The sequence below is a fragment of the Sebastes fasciatus genome, chromosome 7 (genome assembly GCF_043250625.1).
Source record: "Sebastes fasciatus isolate fSebFas1 chromosome 7, fSebFas1.pri, whole genome shotgun sequence".
NCBI lineage: Eukaryota > Metazoa > Chordata > Actinopteri > Perciformes > Sebastidae > Sebastes > Sebastes fasciatus.
In genome coordinates, this window is record NC_133801.1 from 23,183,696 (window position 1) to 23,211,551 (window position 27,856).

At 41.9% G+C, this 27,856-nt stretch overlaps 1 protein-coding gene across 2 annotated transcripts; it reads left to right on the plus strand.

The window, feature by feature from the left end:
* Nucleotides 1-1,715: 1,715 nt before the first annotated feature.
* LOC141771731 (mediator of RNA polymerase II transcription subunit 13-like) lies at nt 1,716-27,116 on the plus strand. 2 transcript variants are annotated; one of them, XM_074642295.1, is made up of 30 exons: nt 1,716-2,597; nt 4,643-4,877; nt 5,986-6,154; nt 9,519-9,664; nt 9,784-9,981; nt 10,831-11,025; nt 11,131-11,287; nt 11,378-11,485; nt 11,581-12,297; nt 12,408-12,621; nt 13,457-13,484; nt 13,601-13,722; nt 13,864-13,954; nt 14,037-14,233; nt 14,325-14,524; nt 15,147-16,033; nt 16,156-16,320; nt 16,435-16,658; nt 16,774-16,969; nt 17,060-17,441; nt 19,176-19,392; nt 22,312-22,503; nt 22,624-22,847; nt 22,958-23,100; nt 23,206-23,364; nt 23,476-23,658; nt 23,811-23,956; nt 24,634-24,798; nt 25,964-26,064; nt 26,176-27,116. In XM_074642295.1, the coding sequence occupies exons 1-30, from the start codon at nt 2,532-2,534 to the stop codon at nt 26,306-26,308; spliced, it is 6,360 nt and encodes a 2,119-aa protein (XP_074498396.1). In that variant the 5' UTR covers nt 1,716-2,531; the 3' UTR covers nt 26,309-27,116. The 2 variants fall into 2 exon arrangements, with proteins under 2 accessions (XP_074498396.1, XP_074498395.1); XM_074642294.1 differs by having other exon boundaries at nt 1,718-2,597; nt 16,153-16,320.
* The last annotated feature ends 740 nt before the right edge of the window (nt 27,117-27,856 follow it).

Here is a 27,856-nt window from a genome sequence, read left to right on the forward strand (position 1 = left end):
TTAATAAAACAAAAAATCTCAGTTTGTCACATGCAGCAGATGTTGCTGCACAGTGAAAACATCAGAATCAGAATCAGAATCAGAATCAGAATCAGAATCAGAATCGTGTTTATTGCCAGGTGTAAGAGGTATACACTAGGAATTTGCTTTGGTTTTGTTGGTGCAAGTCAAACAGTATAATAACAAAAGAATAGATAAAAACGTTAGAATAAAATAAGAATTAAAAAAAATGAATTTCTACCAATATACAATATACAAAATAAGCTATAAACAAAAATAAACATGATATAAACAGATCGTGCACATATTGCACTATCATGTTTAGTAACAAAACAATATATTTTTATTCTTGTTGATATTCATATTTATAATAATTCGTATTATGTGCAAAAAAAGACACATTTCCTCCCATTAATAAAACAAAATATTGTTATGGCACATATCACATGCAGCAGATGTTGTTGCACAGTGAAAACATATTTAGTATAACAAGACATGCACTGAGGAGTGACCACTGGCTATTTTATTATTAAAAAAACAAAAAAAAAAGATAATTGCAATAATTTGCACTTTGCACTGTGAAAGTTATTCTGCCAAATTCTCATTTTAGCAAAAAAAAAAAAAAATTCACATTGCAGCATATGATCAACCTATATTAGCCTTTTTTTTATAAAATGGCTTTTCAATCAGCTGAATTATAGTCTTTTGTATGCTTGTGTGCTGATGTGTATATACAGTATGTGCATATGTAACTATGAATATGTATGTGCTTGTTTCTTTATTTTCCCATTCTATTGTTTTTTATTTAATTATTTATGTTTCAGTGTATTCTGTTGTACATTATGTGAATTTCCTCGGAAAGCACTTTGTGCTTTGTGCTTGAAAAGTGCTCTACAAATAAACTTATTATTATTATATTATTATTATAGCCTAATAAATAAATACCGATGGGATCAGTGACGTTCCCATCTTTGTCTGCACAACTAGAACTAGATTATACTTCACCTGCCTATAATTCAATGCACAAAACAAAAATCCCCTGCTAAACAACATTTTATTCTTGTTGATATTCATATTTATGATAATTCATATTATGTGCAAAAAAAGACACATTTCCTCCCATTAATAAAACAAAAAAAAATGTTATGGCACATGTCACATGCAGAAGATGTTTCTGCACAGTTAAAACATGTTTAGTAACAAGACAATATCATTTTATTTTTGTTGATATTCATATTTATAATAATTTGTACTATGTGCAAAAAAGACACATTTCCTCCCATTAATAAAACAAAAACGTCTCAGTTTGTCACATGCAGCATATGTTGTTGCACAGTGAAAACATGTTTAGTAACAAGACAATATCATTTTATTCTTGTTGATATTCATATTTATAATAATTCGTATTATGTGCAAAAAAAATACATATTAATACAACAACAAAAATCTAAGTTTGTTATGCAGCAGATGTTGCTGCACAGCCCAAAATACGATATAATTTGATTCTTGTTGATATTCATATTTATAATAATTCATATTATGTTCAAAAAAAAGACGCGATTTTTTTTTTTGTTATTGCACATGTCACGTGCAGCAGATGTTTTTGCACAGTGTAAACATATTAAGTAACAACAACCCCTGCACTGAGTAGTGACCACTGGACCGCCTGTATCTATCTGTACATGACAGATGCACTGACTGACTGTGGAGAGAGAGAGAGAGCTCTCATCTTGTAAACTGTGAAGTCATGGAGCTACTTGAAGACGGATGACGCCCCCATTACCAACAAATTGGCCAATAGGAGTAGAGAGAGCAGAGTTGTCCTCCTGGCCGCCATTAAAGAATTCAATCCATGAAGTGAAATAATGGAAATCTGCAGGAGGACCCATGGACCTGGATCAGAGAGGCAGACACAGAGACAATCAGCCGATGAGTAGATTGTGGCATATTAAACCCTGGTTTTAAGGAGTAGTTTTAATAACTATGACGGAGCAGTGTGGTGGTTTTCCAGCGAACAGGAGGAGGGTGTAGCTGATTGTTTTATTTAGCTTAGCAGGCGCTTGTTGGAGGAGCTCTGGTATGTTAGCTTCTGTGCTAGCAGGCTAAGAGAGAGAGACCAGGGGGAGGGGAGAGAGAGAGAGAGAGTCTGGTAGCTGGAGCTTTTTTTGGGGTGAAGTTTTTTTAGTTTATTGCGCATTTATCTAACTTTTTATTATAGTATTTCATTTAAACATTAGTTGACTATTAGGTGTTGAGGTAATGTAGCGTTTGGATAACCAGAATCAGACAATATAGCAGACAATATAGCGTAATAGCTCACAGTTGACGCTGTCTGTGTAGCGTTAGCTTCAGTGCTAACGAGGCTAGCGGCGGTTGGTTAGAAGTTGACTAGCGGTTAGCTTAGCTTAGCTTAGCTTGTGAGCTAGCAAGTTGCTCAGCGCTTTAACGGGATACTTAGTTCACTAGATCAGCTACATGGCGATTGAGACGATGGACTTTAACGTTACAACCACGCTGTGAGAAACAGGAGGATGAGTTCGTGCTTTGTACCAAACGGGGCCAGTTTGGAGGACTGCCACTCCAATCTCTTCTGCCTGGTAAGAGACACTGTTAGCGGCTAGCTGTGGTACACCGAGAGGCCAGAAAGCCATTTTGGCTAATCAGCAGGCAACAAGCTTTGTAACGTCAGTTTGCAGACTGGCAGTGAAGGCATCGGGCCTGCGACTTGCTCAAATCGTGATATAGCTTAACTTTCATTATAGAGATAATGCAGAGTAACCATATTGCTCATTAAATTGGCATGATAGTGTGTTTACACTGCAATGGAGAATACCGAAATGCTCAACTAGCATTAATAGTTGCATGATGGTAACAGGTCAAGCCAACAGGGTGGTTAAAGAAATACAGGATGTTTTTGACAGGTTTTCTTTAATTAAAGTGAATGTTAAACGATATACATATTGAAGACTTATTAAAATTGGTATGATAGTGTGTTTACACTGCAATGGAGAATACAGAAATGCTCAACTAGCATTAATGTTGGTTTCATGATGGTAACAGGTCAAAGCCAACAGACTAGTTATTGAAAACCTGTCAGACAAATATCCTGTATTTCATAATAGAGACAGACATATTGCAGAGTAACCATATTACTCATTAAATTGGCATGATAGTGTGTTTACACTGCAGAAACTAGCATTATAACGTTTAGTTTCATGATGGTAACAGGTCAAGCCAACAGGCTAGTTATTGAAAGTATCCTATATTTCTTTAATTAAAGTGAAAGTTAAATGATATATATATTGCAGAGTAGCCATATTGCTCATTAAATTGGTATGATAGTGTGTTTACACTGCAATGGCTTACAGAAATGCTCAACTAGCATTAATGTTGGTTTCATGATGGTAACAGGTCAAAGCCAACAGACTAGTTATTGAAAACCTGTCAGACAAATATCCTGTATTTCATAATACAGACAGACATATTGCAGAGTAACCATATTACTCATTAAATTGGTATGATAGTGTGTTTACACTGCAATGGCTTACAGAAATACTCAACTAGCATTATAATGTTGGTTTCATGATGGTAACAGGTCAAGCCAACAGGCTAGTTATTGAAAGTATCCTATATTTCTTTAATTAAAGTGAAAGTTAAATGATATATATATTGCAGAGTAACCATAATGCTCATTAAATTGGTATGATGGTGTGTTTACACTGTAATGGCTTACAGAAATACTCAACTAGCATTAATGTTTAGTTTCATGATGGTAACAGGTCAAAGCCAACAGGCTAGTTAAAGAAATATAGGATATTTTTGACAGGTTTTCTTTAATTAAAGTGAATGTTAAATGATATACATATTGCAGAGTAACCATGTTGAAGACTTGCTCATTAAAATTGGCATGATAGTGTGTTTACACTGCAGAAATACTCAACTAGCATTACAATGTTAGTTTCATGATGGTAACAGGTCAAAGCCAACAGGCTAGTTATTGAAAACCTGTCAAAAATATCCTGTATTTCTTTAATTAAAGTGATGTTAAATGATATACATATTGCAGAGTAACCATATTGCTCATTAAATTGGCATGATAGTGTGTTTACACTGCAATGGCTTACAGGAATACTCAACTAGCATTAATGTTAGTTTCATGATATTAACAGGTCAAGCCAACAGGCTAGTTATTGAAAACCTGTCAAAAATGTCCTATATTTCTTTAATTAAAGTGACAATGTTAAATGATACAGATATTGGAAGATAAGTCACATAGTTATTAATTAGACAAACTAATCAGATTTTTAGACTCCCTGGTAGTGGTGGTGTGTCACTAGTTTTTAATAACTGCTGAGTAAATTACTGCATGACAGTTGTGTTTAAAAGCATGATTGTGGTGTCACATGTACAAAAGTTACAAAACTTTCCAAGATGTCAGCAGGTCTCAACTTTTTTTCATTCAAAGTGATTTTCTGTATGACAGCAGTCTTCAGCTTCTCATCGCTGTGTGTGTGTGTGTTTTTAGTAGTAGGGGGAAGAAACACACACTCACTGAGTTATGCAGTCAACAACAGATGATTGGCTTAATGCTGTGAAGCTATGCTGTGTTCATTCTCGCATTGTTTTTCCTCTTTCTCTTTAGGCCGATTTGACTGGAATCAAATGGCGGCGTTTCGTGTGGCAAGGACCCACCTCGTCGCCCATCCTTTTCCCTGTGACCGAGGAGGACCCTATCCTGTGTAGTTTCAGCCGATGCCTGACGGCAGATGTGCTGAGCGTGTGGAGACGGCACCACACCCCGGGTCGCAGAGAGCTCTGGCTTTTCTGGTGGGGGGATGACCCCAGTTTTGCCGAGCTTATCCATAACGAGCTCTCTAGTAAGTGCATGCAACACCTCCACGTTCATCAGAATTGGTTACACTAAAAATATATTTCATTCCTCTGTGTAAATAGCAACAATATTTGTACATCTACTGTACATTACATTACGTACAAGCAGATGCTTTTGGAATATGCACCACGATTTTAAAAACAAAAAATTCAAGAGCGTAGTGGTTGATGTTCATAACAGCTGCAGGCAAAATTGGTCGATTTGTGGAAACGCTGTTCATGTTTTAACATGTTTAGTGTTTGACGACGATGCCAACCTTTCTAAACTGCAGCAAAGAATTCAAATGCAATTTTAATGATACAAAGTCTGATGACAATAATAAGTTTTGATAGCCTAACTGATTTGTGGCAAACAAGGTCTTTTAAAGTCTCTAAAGCCTTGTGGAATCCATTGGCTCTCAGCCATGGAGGCACAGGCTTGTGTGGTAGCATAAGAGCAGTGTGTTGTGCATCAGAGTCACCTGACGCAGTCTTGATTTTGGACGAAGAGTTTGTTCCAGCTTAGTTAATCTTCATATCTGTGAAACAACTCCCGCATTGCTGCCGCATTGACCAGGTATTCTGTCTCCTGTCTGAAGGAGGGTCAGGTGTTACTTGAAGACAACACAGATTTGGTCATTACAGAGACAGCGAGAGCAACATTTTCACAAATCTCAGAAAAACTGCAAAGACATTTGTAGTTGGAAACTTTAATCATTATGAAGTATGACTCTTCAAAAAACATTGTTGACCATAGTAGCATTAAAAAATATCCATGAGTAGGCTTCACCTGGCCTGCAGAACAAATTTAGAACTTTTCACAATAATGTTTCACTCTTTTATAAACAAAATGGATCATTTTCTGTCACACAAGTAACACCTAAGGGGGTGAATTGAGGGGTGGGGGGTTATTTTGGATCATGTTATATTGTATAACCAATAAGATGAATGTTGAAATCAAATCGGTTGTTTACAAACCAAACTAAATCCCCTTGGGTCAAAACCCATTTAGCACACCACAGTTTACATTTAACACAAGAAAGTTATTTTTATCAGGAAGGAAAGAGGTTTGTTTTGTTAAAAAGCATCTGGGTTAATGTAGCTGCCTTGTTTCAGGTGAGGAGGATGGCGAGTGGGAGAGCGGCCTGTCCTACGAGTGTCGAACGCTCCTGTTCAAAGCCATCCACAACCTGTTGGAGCGGTGTCTCATGAACCGCGGCTTTGTTCGCATCGGCAAGTGGTTCGTGAAGCCATACCAGAAGGAGGAGAAGACCATTAATAAAAGGTACGTTTCACTTCCTAATGGCAGACAACAAAGTCACACGACATGCCATAAATTTATCAAATTGCAGCCGAGACTCAACTAACTGTCAGGTCACGAGTTATAGCTGGGTATCGTTCTGTTTGAATCAGTGGGAGTTACTCATACTTCTACCTGTTGTATTGGTACAACAACTTGGTCGTGCCATAGTCCACTATCTGTTGCTCTGGTCTTCTCTATTTAACAGAAATGCTTTTCACTGACTTTAATCCTGACTGATTATACTTGTGGCTTTATTAAGCTGCTGTTAATGAATCTCAACATTTCCTGCAGATGTTTCACAATAAAATCCTTCCAGTGAAAAATGAGGAGATTATTGCCTTGATAACCTGGATGGTTTTAATATGAACATGCTGACATTACTTTTAGAAGTTAAAAAAGTTAAAAATCAGAGCTCCGAAAAGAGGTTGCTATTAACAAACGTAGCAATGACAATAGTCCTTTCCACCTACACCATAAAGGTCCAGCTTACATGTACCCCAAAGCAGTTTGTTGATAACACAAAAGAAGCAGCACCATTGCTGAAGATAAATATGGCAGCAGAGGCAAGATGTCATGAATTGTACTCGTGCTGAAGGGCTGAACATTAGTCAGCGTTTGGTATCGGAGAACTTGTGGTCAATATTTGCAGCATGTGGGGGTTGGCTATTACAGTTGTCTTTATAAAGAGGTGGATTTACTGTGAAGCGTGACATGTTTGTTGGGAACAGTGTTGGAAGCAACATTTTATGCTTGTTCAAGACATGTTAATGACAGATGATTGTGTGTTATACTCATGTGTACTGCTGTGTGGAAAGCCTCTCTGGGCAGATGTCTTCATTGTTGAATGAAATGAAAGTTGTGCTTTAAACATCCCATAACAATTCCCGATCTCTGACTGCCTTTAATTGTTAAAATTCCCATTTGGGATTCAACTGGAGAGACGGTGCTTGCAGCTGTATTGTTTCAACTATGTTGTTATTAGCTGATAGTCGTTTAAGGAAATGAGACATCATCTTCTTATAAGGAAAAATAGCTTGAATGAATACACACAAGCAGTGTAACCATGACACTAGACTGTTGTCTGCTGCTCTGATTTAACTCCTATGTGGCTTTATACTCTGAGGTCAGTTGTAACTCATATTAATTAAGTATTTACAACTATATTTGTGTTGGTTGTGAGTCATCAAGATCCTGCAATTCTCAGAGAAAACTTGATTCCCAGAATTAAATCTGATGTAATTACATCATCAGCATGACACATTTTCCACCTAGTTTCACATCACGTAATAGTCATCCAGCATGTTGCATGATTTCTATTTTGGTTTGGACATGTCTGAGGTAATAGCATAACTTCAAGAGTAATGTTTAATTTCCATACCTCCACTTTCCCCAACTGCAAGGTAAAACTGGTCTGTGTTGTAGAAATACAAGCTTCAGGCGAACCACCAGCAGCAGCACATACATAACTGGTTTGGAGTGGGGTTCTGCACAGCTGTATTTCCTTACCTCTTTGTACACAAGGGTGGTGACATAGATTTAGCGTCCCCTTGCTCTTGAACGAGGGGGCTGGTGTATCCTGGAGTTCCCTGACAAGCTAATTTGAGCCTCCTCTGCTTTTTGGCTGTGTTGATCCAAGCTGACTTGCGTTTGATGCACGGCCCTTTGGCTCAGTTCCCTCTGGCAGCTCTGTCAATGGAAGTTTTAGCAGCTATATAAAAGAGTTGTTGGTATAGAACAGCAGCTCGCCGGTGTTTAGCTTCTGTTTCTACATAAAGATGTCTAGAAGTGTGTGTGTGTTGAGGCAGCAGCTCGGCACCTCTAACAGAGGGGTCTGGCAGTCTCGCTGTCGCCTGCCCTCTCTGGCTGGTGAACAGGGCAGTCTTTGGAAAATGCTGAGTGTGCACTGTGGTTTTACAGCAACCATGTCAACAAGTACTATTTTAGTGCATTTAGCCGCCTGGCCTTCCAGAAGTAGTTAGAAAATAAATATGAATATTGTTTTAACATTTCAGGACTATAATAATCTCCCATGTTTATTTTTGACTCGTATTTTTTAGACTTTGCGTTGCGGGAAGGTTTGATAAAGGTTCAGACTGTGTTGAGCGGAGTTTGTTATGTGCACCAACTGATTGGAGTTATTAGTAGGCCTTCATGTTCTCTGCCCAATGTCTGTGGAAGCAACAGTTGTCGCCTGAAAGCATGATATGGATCAAAGCCAAATATGCAAATAATTATACTTCTCACATCACCTCCACCCTTTTCAGTCCTTTTTTCCTCCTTTGAGTCACTCCTTCACAATGAGTGATGGAGACTACTAGGCATGGTGTAGCAGTACACAAATGTTACGGTGCGTTTCATACCCCGGTTTAGGAGTCACGGTTTGGTCCAGCAGAAAAAAAAAAAAAATGTATAAGAATACGTTTCTTTTCATTTATTTGGAACGGACTGTAGTGCAAGTGTCAAAAACAGACCCAATCCTCTTACTGGGGACTGAGGTAACATCTTTCCCTCTGGCAACTTTGGTTGTAAACTATTTTCATTATAACAATAAGGAACAATTCAAACACTTCTGAATTACACTGTACGAACACTGAGCAACTTTCCCAAAAGGCAACAGGTCATAATAGGCTATAAAACTGAAAAGCTATGCTATGAAACTGATAATACCAAAAAAATACTAAGAAATGAATGATAACATAAACTGAAACTTGCGTGTATTAGAGTGTTTCAATTAGTTCCACCATTGCTATATTTAAACATTCAAAGCACCCAAACATTTATCATCCCATTGATCGGCACATCTGGGTGATGCGGTCGAATGTGCGTTAGCATGTTGGATGTGCTTCCATTCGTATACCCTAAAATGGTTGAGCAATGGCAACACACCGTCCCTGTGTTATATATAACTTTCTCTCCGTTGCTGTTGTCGCTGACCGGGAACCCGCAGGCGGGTATTCCAGCTCTGGCATTTCATTTACGTTCACCATTTTGTGACTGACTTGCACACCAATTTGTGTGTGCAAACCTCAGCATATGGTGCTAACGGCGTATGGGTGGAATTCGCGTTTTGAAACTTTGATGCATGCAATGTGGAGCCAATCTACATACCATGTATTGAGCATGCGGCTGCGTGCACTGGATCATGACCGCTGAACCATGATGGTTCAGTATGAATACACAAACTGTTACAGCCCTGGATAGCAGAGACTACACTGATAACCTGCAGGGGTTTACATTAGCTTTTGGGTCCTGACTGCGAAGTGAAGCTTAACTTAATGTGGTTATGCTTGGGGACAAGTCTCTCTAAACATTAAATGCCTCTTTTTATCTTTTACTCACCCTGCAGCGAGCACCTGTCTTGCGCATTCACCTTCTTCGTCCACGGTGACAGCAACGTGTGCACGAGCGTGGAGATAGCTCAACATCAGCCTCTTCAGCGACTGAACGAGGAGCATCTCAGCCTCGCCCAGCAGAGCTCCAGTCCCTTGCAAGGTAGGAACACATCAGCTGCGCAAATGTTTAAAAACACCTTACTTTTCTGTTTTTATACATTTTCCATTGGGTTTATTAATTACCCCACATAAGTAATTCGACTCCTCTCTGCCCTCCAGTCATCCTGAGCCCGTACGGCTTGAATGGGACCCTCACCGGCCAGGCTTTTAAGATGTCAGACCACCCTACTCAGAAGCTCATAGAAGAGTGGAGGCAGTTCTATCCCATCAGCCCCAATCCCAAGGCGGCCCAGGAAGATAAGATGGAGGATACGGACTGGGAGGATGACTCCCTGGCAGCTGTGGAGGTCCTTGTCGGTAAGACATCATGCTATTTAAATATGGTGTTGATGGTTGTTGTGCTGAACTTTATGTTGATGAACATTTAAGGATATATTTAGTTATATGCTATATTTATCTTGGGTCTGAGTGGTACAGACGGGGTAGGAGGGTTGAAAAGGTGAGGAAAATTAGCATTTCTGGCTAACTCTGGCATATTTTCAGAAATGTTATTATCATGCACTGTACCCGGTCAAATAAAGTAATAAACTAAAATAATATATTGTATCTTATGGATGGTCTGGAGATCAACACATTGCTGTGACAGAGCCCATAAGGGTTTAAAAGATGTAGGAAAGTCTCACTGTTGCCTCCTCCAGATATCCATGTCTGTTTGATTCACAGTTATGTGATAACAGTTATGAAAATGGCTGGGTGGGTTTGAACGGAATGATAAAAAGGTACAAAATATGTTGCAGCAGCAAGTTGTTTAAATGATCAAGACATTCTGTGTTTTGTAAATTTTATTGTACACCATTTTGATTTAGTTTTTTATTAGGATCTCTTTGTCCTTAAACATAAAAACATCACTAAAATAGATATAGAGAGATAGAATATTTATGCAAGTAAGACACTTAAAATCCACAATTAGCCCCATACATTGTACAGCACACAAAGTAACATTACAATTGATGCCCTGTATACAGCAGGGGACCCACCTTATATATAATTAACTATATATTTCGATCGTCTCACATACATTAACTTAAACAGAATAAATAGGACCATATAGTAAAGTGAAACTCTTTGAGCTTCATTGAACTGAAATGAAGGTGACTAATTATATTATTATTATTATTATTAATAATGTTGTTTGTTTGGTTGCAGCGGGAGTGAGGATGGTTTACCCTTCCTGCCTGGTGCTTCTCCCCCTGTCGGACCTCCCTGCCGTGGTCCCTCAGGGCTCAGTCAACACCTCAGGAAGCATGTGTGGTGCTCAGCAGGGCCAGGCTCCTCACAGAGATCCTGCCATGTCCTCCGTCACTCTGACTCCTCCAACGTCACCAGAGGAGGCTCAGACTGGTAAGACTTGGAGCTGCGTATTGATCAGAATCAAATGCGTTGATCGGCCTTCATTTCTGAGAGCTTCTGCATACTAACAGGATTGCATTTTACCTTCCCTCATAGATTATCAGCCTGCCCAGAGGTGGCTCAAGTTGTCCTCTGCGTCGGATGGCTACAGCTCTAACAACACTCTTCACGGGGGTAAAATCCCTCGCAGGCTGGCCAGCCAGATGGTGGAATCTGTGTGGCAGGAGTATAACATAAACCGTACAGGGAACAAGTATGTTTAATGTCATCTCTTCCTCAAAATTACCTTTGCCAGTCAAAGAAGTGCTGACTGATTAACTGTCAATCTGCTCTTTTTCAATAGGAGGAAGTTTAGTACCTTGACCAACGGGACCTGTGAGGAGGAGTCGGACAAAACTGGACTTTGGGATTTTGTGGAGTGCACTCACAGGCCGCATTGCAACTGCTCAAGGTCTGTTGAATGGAAAGCATTCACAAGTGAACTCTATATTTACCGTATGTTTACAATTAAAAGAAAGTAAGCATTATTTGTTTTTTTCCACACAGACATAAGAATCAGAAACAGCGATCCAGCAGCACCTCAGGACACCCGCCTTCATCATGCCAGCCCGCCCAGCCGGCCCCCAAGCACAAGCTGGGCGAGAAGCTGGAAAAGGGGGAGAAGCAGCAGAAGAGGCCGCAGACGCCTTTTCACCACCGCAACTCCGTGAGCGAGGAGCAGTCCCTGGATCCACAGAACCAGAGGCTTTGTTTAAGATCGCAGGAGGAGGGCTCGTATCCCAGCCTGCACCACGTGGACACGGTGCCCTCCAAAGCACCCACGCTTCACACGCACGGGCCGTCTGCGGACCTCGTCGGATCCCCGCCACCCCCTCCTCTCAGCCCGCATCCCTGCGATCATGTAGAAGGCGACATGACTCCAGGTGGCATGAAGAACTCGTCCACGCCCATTCACCAACCGTACTACCCGCCGTCAGTGGAGCCCTGTCTGCTGCCACAGAAGAGCTCATCTGAGGAGCCTCAGCTGGAGAACATGCCCATGCCTCTGCCCTTCCCTCCGGCCTACAGCGACACCTTGGAACCAACTGTCTTTGTGGGGTCAGCCATCAACCCCAATGAAGACTCCACCCACAATCCCTGGAAGTATTTCAACCTGCCCAGGAAGAAGGCCTCCAGCTTCCTGACGCCGCAGCTACCTGTGGATAAAATACGAGATGATTCTGGGGGAGGCGGAGGAACAGAAAGTGTAGTGTCTGTCACAGAGTAAGTGTTTAAATACTCCTCCTCAGCTGCATCAAAATAAATGTAGCTGTTAATTTAAACATCATACCTGCATTTGTCTGAGCATCTTCGCACATTTTCTTTCCTCTCAGGTTGATGGCGGGCTCCTCGTATTCCCTGAAGGTGTCCGAGGAGCTGATCAAGACTTACGCCCAGCGGAGAAACAGCCATCTCACCTCCGCCACAGGAGACGGAGAACACAGTGAGGAGCCAGACCCTTACGCCTTCGTAGAGGGAGACGAGGAGTTCAGCTTCACAGAGAAGAAGGACAAGAATGGAGCTGAGAGAGATGGCAAGAAACACAAGGTGGGTTCCTGACGAGGCTAGACTATATGCCGGGTTGAGATCCCGATATATCGCACAAAGTCATGTTAAAATCTGCTTCTGTTTTCTGGTACCGACTGGAACCTGAGATACTAAAAGTCAATTTATTTACTCCATCAGATATTTACTGATATTATAATTTTTCCAGTTTCAGATTCTATTTTTCTTGTGAAGTTCACACATGACAAGCAGTTTGTAAATGCAGGTTAAGCAATTTGTATGTAAATGTAACATCCAACTATGTTTTTGATGAAAATTGCAAATACTTTTTAAATACAGATATTTGTGGATTTCTATTACATTTATTTAAAACAAGAAATATTTGTGTGCGCATCAGAAATATATTTGTGAGCCTTATTTTTTTATATGTGGATTTCTTTTGCATTTATATACAACAATAACTATTTTTTTGTGCATTGAAAATATTTTTGTGGAGAGTCATTCATTTATATATAAATCGCTAAATACATTTGTGAACAGTCCCCAGCCGTGCCAGTATTCCAGTATATTTCTTGGAGATATAACCCCAAATTCCAGGTTCAGATGTAGTGTTACGCAGACAAAAGTTCATCACACATTACTTACTGTAATATTGCAGCACATAAACTTTTGTTTATTTTTTGGAAAAGCATGGTAATCACTTACAGGTGCCCTGTGGAGTTTTCTTGTAAACAAACACACGTTTTATGTTAGGATTTTCCTTGTATGCAAGTAAAAATGGCCGCAGTTTCCCTGATGCATCCACTGTAAAATGATGTAATGGTCTTCTTACGACATTGCAATAACTCCTGTGATCATTTTCCTTTTTTTGACCCAGGTGGACGAAGGAAGTGGAACAGCAGACGGTGAGAACGCCTTCCCTTTGTTCATTTGGCCCCTAGGTTTGACATTTAATTAAATTTAATGTTTGGAGTTTGGCGTCTTAGTCAAGGTCTCCTCTCCAATTTGTTTTGCGGTGCAGATGGTCAGGGTCCATCAGGCAGTAAACCTTCAGCCTCCACCAGCCTTATCCACGAGAACGACTTGGCTGTGTCCTACAGCGACCTGGATAAAATCTTCAATTCGGATGAAGATGAGCTAGCGGTAAGAGCAACAGTATGGTGAACGAAACTGTTTGTACGTCAGTGTTCTGCTCAATAACTGCTGCTGATGTGGGCCTGTAAAGCCTGTTGAAACATTGAAATGGAAGATGTATTGAGTATTTTGTTTTCCCCGTCTGCACAGCCTGGATCCAGAAGAGCTGGACATGGTACAGAGGACAAGTTTGGCTGTAAAGACCATAAAGGAGCCACGTCGGACCCCCTGTCTTGCATAAGTGAGGAGACTTAGTGTCGGATAGTGCATTGTGACTTTTTTTACACGTTTCAAGAGAAGTAATAAATGTTTTGTTTCTCTAGGCTCAGCAGACCTGCACCAGATGTTTCCCACCCCGCCTTCCCTGGAGCAGCAGGGTTACTCTCCCATGAACTCCGGGAGCAAGGATAGCCTGGAAGCAGGGACGGGCCTCACCCTTTTGGACGGCAGCCAGCTCAACAACCACTTCAAGATGGAGGTGGAGGAAGGATTCTGCAGCCCGAAGCCATCTGAGATAAAGGTGCGACACGTCACACACCTGTCAAGTATGAAGCAAATGGGAAATTTTGCTACATCAGTGTACTTAACCATTATTACTTTTTCATTTTTAGGACTTCTCCTTTGTATACAAGCCAGAGACGTGTCAGTTGTTAATCGGCTGTTCCATGTACGCACCCCTGAAGATGCTACCCAGCCAGTGTATGTTGCCTATCAAACTGCCAGAAGACTGTGTGTACACGCCCAGCTGGACCATGGGCAAAATGGAACTGATGCCCCCAGTGACAAATGTCAATCTCCTCACCAAAGACAGGTTAGTGCATTCAGCGTTAATAGTGGGTAAGTGCTGTTTTAGAGGAGTTGGGAAGGGGGACATTTGGGGATGAGCCCACTAACTAAATTTGTCCTTTGACCTTCGAAAAAGTGATTTGAGTTAAGATTAGGGCTGCAACTAACGATTAATTTCATTGTTGATTATTTTCTCCATTAATAGATTAGTCGTTTGGTCTATTACAATATCAAAAAATGGTGGAAAATGCCGATCAGTGTTTCCCAAAACCCAAGATGACTTCCTGAGATGTCTTGTTTTGTCCACAACTCAAAGATATTCTGTTTACTGTCACAGAGTAAAGAAACCAGAAAATATTCACATTTAGGAAGCAGGAATTAAAAAATGACTAATAGATTGTCAAAATAGTTGGCGATTTAATTTAATAGTTGACAACTAGTTAAGATTTTGTCAAAGTAAATAATTAGTTTGGAGGACAATTGAAATGACCAGAAAAGAAGACTAAAAAGTCTGTGGGAATTGGTTAAGATGTTTGATATAAATGCATATAGTCTGGAAAAAGCATTTTTGATTATTTTTCTCAATAGAAAACCTGCTGGAACAACAATATGAAATAAATTTGAATCCCTGTTTCTCTCTGTAACAGTAACGTCCCCAGTGTGGAGCCAGACTACAGCCAGACCTACACCCCTCAGACCCACACACCCTTCATGTCCAGCAGTGCCCCTCCAAGCAACAGCGGCACCGGCATCCTGCCCTCCCCAGCCACGCCGCGGTTCTCCGTGCCCACGCCTCGCACGCCACGCACTCCGCGGACTCCCCGCGGCCCATCGAGCGTCCAGGGCTCGCTCAAGTATGACAACTCTGACCTTTACTCCCCCGCCTCAACTGCCTCCACCTGCCGACCGCTCAGCTCCGTCGAGCCGGCCACCGTACCTTCCATCCCCGAGGCTCACAGCCTCTACGTCACCCTCATTCTCTCCGAGTCAGTCATGAACCTCTTCAAGGACTGCAACTTTGACAGCTGCTGCGTATGTGTCTGCAACATGAACATCAGAGGAGCAGATGTAGGCGTGTACCTTAAGGACAACGGCGAGGCCCAGTACCCCTGCACTTGTGGCTTCAGCGCCGTCACCAATCGACGCTTCGGCCAATCGGCCGGGCTGTTTCTGGAGGATGAGCTGGACGTGGTGGTACGGGGCTCGGACGCTAGCCGGGACACTGAGCGGTGTTTCGAAGAGCTGCGAGCTTCAACGCACAAGGCTGGCAGCCTGACGGAGAAACCTCCGGATGAGTTAATCCTGCTGATGCAGGACCAGTGCACCAACCCTTTTGCCCCAATGGCAGGCGTGGAGTACCCCAAGAAGGGCTCAGCCCTCAGCTCGTTTCTGAGGGTGGAAGAGAGAGACTGTTATAATGACTGCTACATGGCACTGGAGCACGGCAGGCAATTCATGGACAATATGTCAGGAGGCAAAGTAGACGAAACACTAGTGAAAAGCACCTGTCTTCATCAGTGGCCAAAATGCAAATGTATGTATTTTTGTATCACCATTTCTTCTCACTACAACAATATTTTTCCCCTTTTTTTTTAATTCCTCAATCATGGTAAAGTTAAGACTTTTTTCTCTTTTTGTTTTTTCTTTTTTTAGCAGCAGACATGAGCAAGCTATTCTCTCAGGACGTCCTGCGGGTGTTGTTGTCCCTCCAGCCTGTGCTGCAGGACACCATTCAGAAGAAGAGGAGTGTGCGCTCCTGGGGCGTTCAGGGACCGCTCACTTGGCAACAGTTCCACAAGATGGCTGGGAGGGGATCATATGGTACGTGGAAAGAGTTTTTTTTGCACTAATCAGTCTTTTCTCTAACAAATTTAGAGATCTATTTGAGTGGTTGTTGAAAGAAAGATGAACCTTTTTGTCTTATTTTTACTACAGGTACAGATGAGTCTCCCGAACCTCTGCCCATCCCCACTTTTTTGGTCGGTTACGAGTATGATTTCGTGGTGCTGTCTCCTTTTGGACTGCCCTACTGGGAGAAGCTTCTTCTGGATCCTTTTGGTTCCCAGAGAGATGTGGGATATGTCGTCATCTGCCCAGAAAGCGAAGCTCTGCTCCGCGGAGCAAAGACCTTCTTCAAAGATCTGAGCGCTATGTATGAGGTGCGCACCTGGCAGGCTGGAACTCGTCTTGTACTGACATGCCCACAAAAACAGTTTCATGTTCTCGAGAAGTGATTCACACTGTTTCATTTTCACTCCCTTTTTTTGTTGACAGGCGTGCCAGCTTGGGCAACACAGGCCCATCTGTAAAAGTCACCCAGAGGGCGTTTTGAAGGTCGGCACCACAGAAGGCAGGAGCATGACAGCGCAGCCCCTTAGTGACTGGTTCCTTAAGATGGCTGCCAGAGACGGAAACAATGAAGCCTTTAATAAGCTCAAACTCTTTGCTCAAGTGTGCCGCTATGATCTAGGTAACATCTTTAATCTTAAAGCCCAAAGTTATAAAGGTCACATGGGTTGTAAAAATAGTAACTGATCATTTTCTTTTTACCTTCTTTCAGCTCCATACCTGTCAGAGCAGTCTTTGGATAGCTCCCTATTGTCCCAGCGCAACCCTACTGTGGCCTCCTCCTCCTCCCAGACCTCCAGCTCTTCCAGCACCTCCTCAGGACCCCAGAGCACCAACACTACCAGCTCCAGCACCAGCTCTGCCCAGCCTGCCCAGGTCAACAGCACTCCTCCCTCTTCCTCCACCTCAGGCTCCCAGACTATCGGGGGAATGGCCTCAACCAAGCCAAGCTCTTACTCGCCGTTCGGGACAGCAGGCTTGCCGGGCACCACGGCCCAGAATGGACCCCAGTCAAACCCACAGGGTGCAGCGGGGCTGGCAGAAAACGGACCCTCTGCCAACCAGCCTCAAGTGCCCACTGAGGCGCCAGAGAGGTAGGTCACCACAGTGAGAGTCAATTAATCATCCAGACGGAGAGATTACATTTTGTAATTGTATAGTCCAATCAAGCCTATCCTGAGCTGGCATGTAGTGCTGCAGCAATTAATTGATTAGTTGTCAACTGTTAAATTAATCGCTAATAACTATTTTGATAATCAATAATTGGTTTGAGTAATCTTTTAAGAAATAAAAGTTAAAATTCTCTGATTCCAGCTTCTTAAATGTAAATATATTCTGGTTTCTTTATTCCTCTATGACAGTAAACTGAATATCTTTGAGTTGTGATCAAAACGAGACATTAGAGGACGTCATCTTGGGCTTTGGGAAACACTTACTGACATTTTTTTCACCATTTCTGATATTTTATAGACTAATCAACAGATTAAACCACAATGAAAATAATCGTTAGTTGCAGCCCTACTGGCGTGCACATACTCGTACAATGGACTCAAAGAAAATGCTGTCTCAGTTTTTGATTATTTTAAGCTGTGACAGACACTACAGTCTACAGCTGTTTGACAGAGAGCCAGCTGTCTTGCATGTGTGTCATCCAGTGTCACGTGTAAATACAGGACATGACCCATTGCAGCCAATCATTGCATGTTGTCGTCAGAATGACAGCTGAGTTGTGGTGAGAAGACAGAAAGGATGCAAATGATGACCTATTTCCATACTAAGAAACGTTTTGAACATATGGCTTTATGAGGCTGTAGACTTCTGGCTTAGCCTTACTTGTTTGATTTTATGTAGGTACAGTTGTTATTTTTTTGTGTTAATTTGGCTTCACTTGATGTTATGATAGTTGTTTCCATACCAAATTGGCTTGTTAACGCTTTTTTATTGATTATTCTAAACTATATCCATGTTTATCAATGTTGTTTCAATTGCCTTGCTTTTACATTACATTTTTTGGGTTGAATCATTTTCTAAAATGACTTGCAGTTAAAACTGCTCAAATATTTCTTAACTGGCAATTTTTTTCCTTCCCCAAAAGTTGGGGAACTCCGGCCTTTGTGCTTTCAGCACAGTACTACTACATCCTGTTAGTGAATACTGCTCAGTATGCAAAATGCAATACACACCATGTACGGTGTATTCAAGCACAAGTGAAACTGGAAGAACAATGCGACCTAGAATCTTGTCATTTAGCTCATTTGACATGCAAAGAATATATTTGATCTAGGGCAGCCAATTAATTAAAATATTTAATCGTATGATTGTCCAGGATTCATTGCGATTAATCACATATTTTGTATCTGTTCAGAATGTACCTTGAAGGGAGATTTGTCAAGTATTTAATATTCTTATCAATTGTAACTCAAATGTATGTATATATTTATTATTAGAAATCAATTAACAACACAAAACAATGACAAATATTGTCCAGAAACCCTCACAGGTACTGCATTTAACATAAAAAGTATGCTCAAATCATAACATGGCAAACTGCAGCCCAACAGGCAACAACAGCTGTCAGTGTGCTGACTTGACTATGACTTGCTATGATTGGTGAATGCGTTAAAGAAATTAGTGGCATTAAAACAAATTTGCAATAACAGCCCTAATTTCATCATAAAATTGTTTTTAAACAAACATTTTAGTTTTTATTTGCCAAAACACACCACCACTCCTGCTCTTTTTCTGTTAGTGTTGTTTTGAAAATATCCTCCTGTGGGCTGTTTCTTAAGGACTGATTTGTAAATCATTATGTGCCTTTTTATCAACAGCACAATGGAGAGAGACAAAGTGGGGAAGCCAACAGACGGAGAGTCCCACGCCGTGTCTTACCCGCCTGCCATCGTGGTGTATATCATCGACCCCTTCAGCTACGAAGACGCCGACAGAGAGGTCCACTCCAGCGGCTACACACTTGGCCTACTGCGCTGCTACATGGAGATGCTCCAGTTCCTGCCTGCTCGCATCAGAAACGCTGTCTCAGTACAGGTACAGGCCAACATTAGAGTCTCAGTGTTTTGATGTTTTAAGTGTGTTTAGGGTTGGGGAGTCTTATCACAGTGTTACTAGATGGACACGTTAAGATCACACAGTTGGTTGTCTTTCTCACAGGGATCTGCTGATGAGCTGTGATTGATGGCATCCTTAGTCTTAACTAATTTGCTCCCCTTTGTCAGTTTAGTCACAACAGAGCAGGTTACCAGCAGGCACAAAGGGAGGTGAGAATGAGCAGGGGACTCATTAGCAGACATTATTTGAGGTGGTAACGGTGACACCTGTGATATAGTGACAGAAGATTGCATCAACATGCCAGAGGGGATTTTGAAACAGGAGAGGTGTGAATGTGCTAACGGTTTCAGCATTAGTCTGTAGTACAGCAATGGTAGAATAGAGCCGGTTTAATATCCTTCTACTTATAGTTTGTCACTTCGTTTGATGCTGGCACAATATGAAACTATAACCCACAAGTCTCCCCTTTACAGACACACCCACTTTATGATAATCATATGCAGTTTGGGGCAAGTCATTGTCAAGTCAGCACACTGACACACTGACAGAAGTATTTGAGCATATTTTTAATGCTAAATGCAGTACCTGTGAGGGTTTCTGGACAATATTTGTCATCGTTTTGTGTCGTAATTGATTTCCAATAATACATCTATACATATGTTTGCATAAAGCTAGCATACTTGCCCACTCCTATGTTGCCAAGAGTAATAAATACTTGACAAATCTCCATTTAAGGTACATTGTGAGTTATAATCATTATATATAATTATATCGGGATGAGAATCAGCACCTCTAAATCTGAGGCCATGGTTCTCAGCAGGAAACCGATGGATTGCTTACTCCGGGTAGGGAATGAGTCCTTACCCCAAGTGAAGGAGTTTAAGTATCTCGGGGTCTTGTTCGCGAGTGAGGGGACGATGGAACGTGAGATTGGTCGGAGAATCGGAGCAGCAGGGGCGGTATTGCATTCGCTTTACCGCACCGTTGTGACGAAAAGAGAGCTGAGCCGGAAGGCAAAGCTCTCGATCTACCGTTCAATCTTCGTTCCTACTCTCACCTATGGTCATGAGGTCATGACCGAAAAAACGAGGTCGCGGGTGCAAGCGGCCGAAATGGGTTTCCTCAGGAGGGTGGCTGGCGTCTCCCTTAGAGATAGGGTAAGAAGCTCAGTCATCCGTGAGGAACTCGGAGTAGAGTCCTTGCTCCTTTGCGTCGAAAGGAGCCAGTTGAGGTGGTTCGGGCATCTAGCACGGATGCCTCCTGGGCGCCTCCCTTGGGAGGTGTTCCAGGCACGACCAGCTGGGAGGAGACCACGGGGAAGACCCAGGACTAGGTGGAGAGATTATATCTCCACTCTGGCCTGGGAACGCCTCGGGATCCCCCAGTCAGAGCTGGTTAATGTGGCCCGGGAAAGGGAAGTTTGGGGTCCCCTGCTGGAGCTGTTGCCCCCGCGACCCGATCCCGGATAAGCGGTTGAAGATGGATGGATGGATATTATATTATAGATTAACTATTTTAATCGATTGACAACCCTAAATAATAGCCATTAATAGCAACATACATACTACTGTCTTAGTCTTTTATGTTAAGCAGTTAAAACATTAACTTACCTGGAAGATGTGGCTTTTGTGTACTTGTGATTTTTCACTAATTGTTAATAATAAGCCAGTATGCAGGTACACATTTTGAGAGTCACAATACAGTGGTGCATGTGTTGTGCTTTTTTTTTTCTTTTTTTTTTTTTTTTAAAATATATATATATATACTTATGTCCCCTCTGTAAAGGGCAATTTAATCATTAATGAAAAATGTAACAACTTGGATGAAGCTGAAAATTCTCATTGAACCCTGACAAATAAGTACAACACAGCTGTAACATGAAATTGTGTTTTCTCAAACATCAAATTGCCATTTTAGCATTTTATGGATTTAGTTTAATTGATAACTTTTTTTTACTAGTGCCAGCTAATCACTTTGCAGAAAGCAAGAACGACTGGACATTGATTTGTACTTCACAAATTTTTTTTAAGGGATACCTCATTTGATGTCATCCATAATTTTCCATCAGCTTTTCAAAAGCAAACTAACCACTATTACTAATGATGTTACGTGCTGAGGCTGAGGCTGAGGCTGCGGCGCACATGTCGAGTACTCCAGAAAGTTTTCTGTGAAGCACGCATCGAGACTCGTATCGTTTTAGACCAATGACGTCATTGATGACGTCCAATAGGCGTTATACACTATATAGTTACACAAGCACATTCACTGCACTCTGCGTGGTTGAACCAGTGCCATTTTCCAGTTTTAGAACACTTATATTGCCCCTCCTGCCTTTATTATTATTATATAATTATTGACCAAAGGATTAATTTACTGCCACACACATTTGATGCATTACTCACAAGACAGAGTTTATTATACAGGTATGTTATACAATCATAATGTAGGCTACTAACCAGAAAATAGACACTATAATGATATAAATGGATTAGCCAACATGGAAATAGATTCTTTTTTTCATCGTTGACAGTCATTGTTCCCAAGCCTTTACTGGTGCAAAATACAGTAACCGTTATCACAGATCACATAGTGGAAATCAGCTGTAATATATCTGCCTGTTTTACACTCTTTAGCACTCTTTGGTTTTGTGTGCACATGAAGCCTCGAGAAATGAACCCTTTTGTGAACCAATTTGCTTCATGATGCTTAATCTTGCTATCACTACTACTACTATTACTACAAACTGAAAAGTTAGCAACCAGTGATGTTAACATACATGATGACGTGCAAAGAACCTGACTGAAAACAGTATATACTTAAAAGTTGGTTGCTCTAAAGCACAACATGTGTTATCCCAACCCTGTCTAAAGTTCCACTGTTATTTATTTTTTCTGTCAGATTGTTCCCTGCCAGTATCTGCTGCAGCCGGTGCGCAGTGGGGAGCGTCACCTCTACGGCCAGCACCTCAAGTCGCTGGCCTTCTCTGTGTTCACTCAGTGTCGTCGGCCTCTGCCCAACACCACCAACTTCAAGGCTCTGACGGGCTTTGGCCCCGGTCTTGCCATCGACATGGCACTCAAGAACCCAGAGGTAACTGCCACTCTGGCTGCGCATCTGAAGCTGGTGTAAAGGAAGTCAGCCAACACAGAGTCTGGCATTGTGTCGTGGTGTGTTTCTCTTTTTAAACTAACACGTTTTCCTTCTGTGCAGAGGCCCGAGTGTCTGCGTCTATATACGCCGCCCTTCATTTTGGCTCCTGTGAAAGACAAGCAGACTGAGCTAGGGGAGACATTTGGCGAGGCCTCCCAGAAGTACAACGTCCTGTTTGTCGGCTACTGTTTGTCCCATGACCAGCGCTGGCTGCTGGCCTCCTGCACCGACCAACACGGAGAACTGCTGGAGACCTGCATTATTAGTATTGACGTACCCAATAGGTATGTGAACTTGTGAACAGGAAAAAAAACATGCATCAGTCCCACAGTTTATTGTAGTTATTGATAAGATTGTGTCTGTATTTAAAGTACATGTGTTGTGTCTGTTACAGGGCTCGCAGGAAAAAGGGCTCAGCCAGGCGGGTGGGTTTGCAGAAGCTGTGGGAGTGGTGTCTCGGCCTGGTGCAGGTGACATCGCTGCCATGGAGGGTAGTCATTGGGCGGCTTGGTAGAATGGGCCACGGCGAGCTGAGAGGTACACACACACACACACACACACACACACCTGCAGTGTTTGTAGAAGCTTATTTACATCCATGAACACACACACTGATGAGCTCTTATCTCGTCCCTCTTCCAGACTGGAGTATTCTGCTGAGCAGGAGGAACTTGCAATCTCTCAGCAAACGTCTAAAGGAGACATGTAGGTTGTGTGGCATCTCTGCTGTTGACACTCCCAGCATCCTTAGCGCCTGTCTGGTTGCCATGGAGCCCCAGGGTTCCTTTGTCATCATGCCAGGTAAAAGAAAATAGCAACCTGGTTATTTTTGACTTTGTAACAGAGAGCTTAGTTACGTTATAAGTTCTCCCAAGATGACTCCCAAATCTAATGTCCGTCTCGTCTCTGCAGATTCTGTGTCGACAGGGTCAGTGTTCGGTCGCAGCACCACACTGAACATGCAGACGTCGCAGCTGAGCACTCCTCAGGACACATCCTGCACACACATCCTGGTGTTCCCCACCTCCGCCATGGTGCAGGTCAACACTAACACCGCAGAGCCCATCGACATCAACTTCAATCCCATAAATCCTGGTACGTTCTGCAGCCGACAAGGCCTCAAAAGAAATGCATCACTTCGACATCACCTTGCTCATCATCAAGAGATGTTGAGTCACATGTGTTGCAGAATGCTTAAATTGAGCCACAGACAAACCTTGAGCTCTCTGTGTGTTTTTTCTCTGCAGACGGATCTGATGGAATGGGCTTCTTTGACCTGTTTGACAACGACATGGTGGATCCAGACCTCATCAACATCCTGCCCAACTCCCCCACCACCTCGCCCGTTCACTCCCCTGGCTCGCACTACCACCAGGGGGGAGATGGAAGCAAGGTCGGTCACCACTAATGATGAAACAAAAGTCAAATGTCTAGACTTTTTCAAACTTGACAACATTAACCTTAGGATATCCTGTTACAATGTTTGTTAATGCAGTAGCTTACAGGAAGTAAACTTGGACTGAATCAACAGAATGACATTAAAAATGTCTATTACAGACCATAAAGATTATTTACCTGCTATGATGAAGAACCGACAGTTTCAATGTTAACACGGTTGACTCTAAAACAGTTTTTTCTAGTTTGTTTTTACCCTCGGTAAGGGAGTACAATTTACAATTTGGTGTCAAAATGTCATATTGTCTTTATTCTTCCATCATTTACATAAAGCAAATTCAAAATATTAATGTGAAGCAGAATGTAACAAAAAGGTCAATTTTGCCTCTAAATGAAGCCTGAAGTTTGAAACAAAGAGATTAGAAATTACTTATTTGAATGATGCAAATGATGAGGTAACTGCTCCTGCGTAAAGGAAGAATTATTCCCATTCTTGCCTCGAGTCCACTATATCATAACCTTACAGTGACTCACACAGTTTTAGGAATTGGTAGCAGAATTCAAGTCAGTCCATTCATACATGGTGCCATAAAACAGGATATAAATAACAAGAGGCAATTTAAAGCCAAAACTCCCACTGCTCCGTTCATTCATTTTGTCCGTGTTGTCTCTCAGGGCCAGAGTGCCGACCGTATGGAGTCCCATGAGGAGGCTCTGAACATCCTGCAGCAGCCGATGGCCCTGGGCTACTTCGTCTCCACAGCCAAGACTGGACCACTGCCAGACTGGTTCTGGTCGGCCTGCCCTCAAGCCCAGAACCAGTGCCCACTCTTCCTCAAGGTACATTAGAATCTCACCTCAATAAGCTTTAGAAGCAAATTCAAAAGTCATGTAATCAACAAAAGAAATCAAACAAGCAAACAGAAACAGAAAATAATGTAAGAGTGTGTGTGTGAAGTGTGAGTGCATGACAGAGACAAAAGCAACAAAATGGCCAGCGTGTCCAGCTACATTGTCGACGAGTCACCGTTGAAGGACAGGAAAGGACCTGTTACATACAGAGTTACATTAATTTACAAGTGACTGATATGCAAGTTCATCATCAACATCAAATCAGTCACACTATGAATCTTAGAGATTTCTCCGTTTCCTGTTGTTTGACTGTTGTATTGAAATGAAATATTGGAAACCGATCAGAGTAAAGGACACCAGACCTCTACACATTACTAAGAGTTGGTAAATATATTATCATCAAGGCTTGCAGACGAAGAAGTTCCCCCAGTGAGTTTAGTGATAAGGGGGTATAGGGAAATGTATTCAGAAAGTCTGCGGTGAGGAAACAAGACTCGCTGTTAAACAGATTAATGTTGAAGTCACCTAGAAGGAAACATACAAAACCTTCTTGGTTCATTTTGTCTAAGACCAAGCAGCAACCTCCGGTGCTGAGAAGTGAAGCCAGTGCGGAAGTGCCACTTGAGGCTGACTCCAAAAGCGAGTCAATCCCCGTTGACCCCAGTGTTAATATGTCTGCCTTTACAGCAGAGATCAACATGCTTACAGCCTGGTACAAAAAACTGTTTTGGTCTCTATAGCTATTATCCCCGTTCATGACAACTGACCGGGGGATGAATTTTTATATAACTCACCCGTGGCCGCTTTGAGCGACAGGTGGGTGCTGTACCAGGTCGCTAGCTGTCTGCTCTGCTGTGTCACCCCGGCCCGCCTCAGCTCCACCGGCGTGTGATTCAACATCATTACAGTCAGAATTGAGAGTACGATCATCTCTATGAATGTCAGAGTAGACTGATTAATGCCCATTACATTTTACTAAAGCCAAATGTGACATCTTAGAATCGTTGGTATTTTTGCTTGACAAGTGACTATTAGATGCTTTATACCATCATTTAAATACTGTCTACCTGAGGAGGTCTGTATCTCTGAGAAGCACAAATGAATCTAAAGACTTTAGGATTTAATTTGTGTCTCCATCTTTCTTTTCCCCCAGGCCTCTCTGCACCTGCACGTGTCTTCTGTCCAATCCGACGAGCTACTGCACAGTAAACACTCCCACCCCCTGGACTCCAACCACACCTCTGATGTGCTCAGGTGAGCTGCTCACATCAGAAGAGTCTGTACACTTTAAGGAAAGCATGTTAAAATAAGAAGAATGATGTGGGGTCGTATTAACAATGATGTTTCTGCCTTCTACATTTTTAGATTTGTTCTAGAGCAATACAACGCCCTCTCCTGGCTGACATGCGACCCTGCAACCCAGGACCGACGCTCCTGTCTGCCCGTTCACTTTGTGGTGCTCACCCAGATGTACAACTTTATCATGAACATGCTCTGAACTCTAACGGGATCAAACTGCTGAGATTTGATTGGATGGCTCGCTCAGTCGAATCATGGATTTTTCCTGGATTCCTCGACACTCAAAAGGACCTCACACTCCATCAGGGCAAATGTGGAGGAAGCATCCCTTCTCCTCCTCCTCGCCGGGGTTTCTCACACAACACTGACACACTGACTACAAGTTACCAATCAATCAATCAGATGCCAAGAATCCATTTTAGCATTTTGGAAGATCAAGGGACGTTTCATAAAGGAGAATAAATTGTCTTTTTAAATGACTGTAGATTGCAATCTATGAAATTTTATCTTATGAAATGCCTGCATATATTATTTATTGTAAGTTTTTAAATGTGGAATTTTTAATGCTTAATATCTTTTATATATTACAAATCCTAGAGGGTGTGTACATTTCACTGTAAAGGAATTGGTTTAAAAAGTGTAATTTTCTCAATTACAACACGGAAAAACCTGTTCAAGTGAATTTGCTGTAGATTGCTTTTAGAATATTATTTTTTCAAAGGGTACAGACCTTTTTATTGCCATGCTGTAAAAATGAAGTAAAAGCTGGCCTGGGCATTTGTGTCCCACCCTATGAGTGGATGAGATTTACCTCTCTCTCTGCTTTGGCTCCAGAGTCTCTCGCACAGTAACTCAATGAGCTCTGAAGAGGAATTAAAAGGTACATTGTCAGATTATATATTTTATATAACAGATTTAGGTAATTGTGTGTGTATATGTGTACATATAATTGTGTGCCGCTACTGATGGTGCAGCTTCTGTTTTAGGAATAAAGTGCGTCTACCTTATCCTCTTTGTTCTCGTTGACTTGTTTGAACGGCTTTGAGTAGATCAATATTTCTCCCTCTTAAAAGAATCCGATAATTTAATACGGAGTTTATATAAGACTTTTTTAGAGACACTGGTCAAAATATACAAAGAAAAGAACACGAACTCAGGATGAGTTTTATGGCTCAAGCTCTAAGAACACTTAATCCCACACTTCCCATAATGCAATTTGGTAGAGTCTATTCTTCCCTTAAAGGTGCTAAATATGGGATTGGGAGCATTTTCTATCTGACGCTCAACATGGCAACGATAAGCCGAGCGGGTCGTGTCTAGAAGGTAACCCACGAGTTGGGAAACTCTCGTGAGATGGCTATAGTTAGGCATTGACCTTGAGTAGTTAAGGTTAGGACAGGTCGTCGGGCAGTGAGTCTCGCAAGAGTTTTTGCCAGATTTCGCAATTTGCGGGTTACGTTCTAGACATGACCAGTCAGGCGGCTCGCAGCTAACTGCCAACAGTGCTAACACTGCAGACAACGGCAAAAGTGCTGACCGAGATAACCGTGTTAACGCTTTTGCGATGATGCCGAACTTCTTAGTGTAGTTTGTCGGAAAAAGTCATAGTGTGGTATGTCTAAAAAAGTAATGAAAGATTCACATTATAGCATGTTGATGTAGAAAACTTGTACTTCAGGTCAATCATCACTTGATGAATAGAAGAACAACTCGATGAGCCCCAGTTGTTGTTACTTGAATAATGTTT

Coding starts and splice junctions, on each gene's coding strand:
- LOC141771731 (XM_074642294.1), top strand. CDS start 2,532: ATGAGTTCGTGCTTTGTACCAAACGGGGCCAGTTTGGAGGACTGCCAC. Junction 4,878..5,985: donor TATCCATAACGAGCTCTCTA/GTAAGTGCATGC, acceptor GCCTTGTTTCAG/GTGAGGAGGATGGCGAGTGG. Junction 12,622..13,456: donor GAGATGGCAAGAAACACAAG/GTGGGTTCCTGA, acceptor TTTTTGACCCAG/GTGGACGAAGGAAGTGGAAC.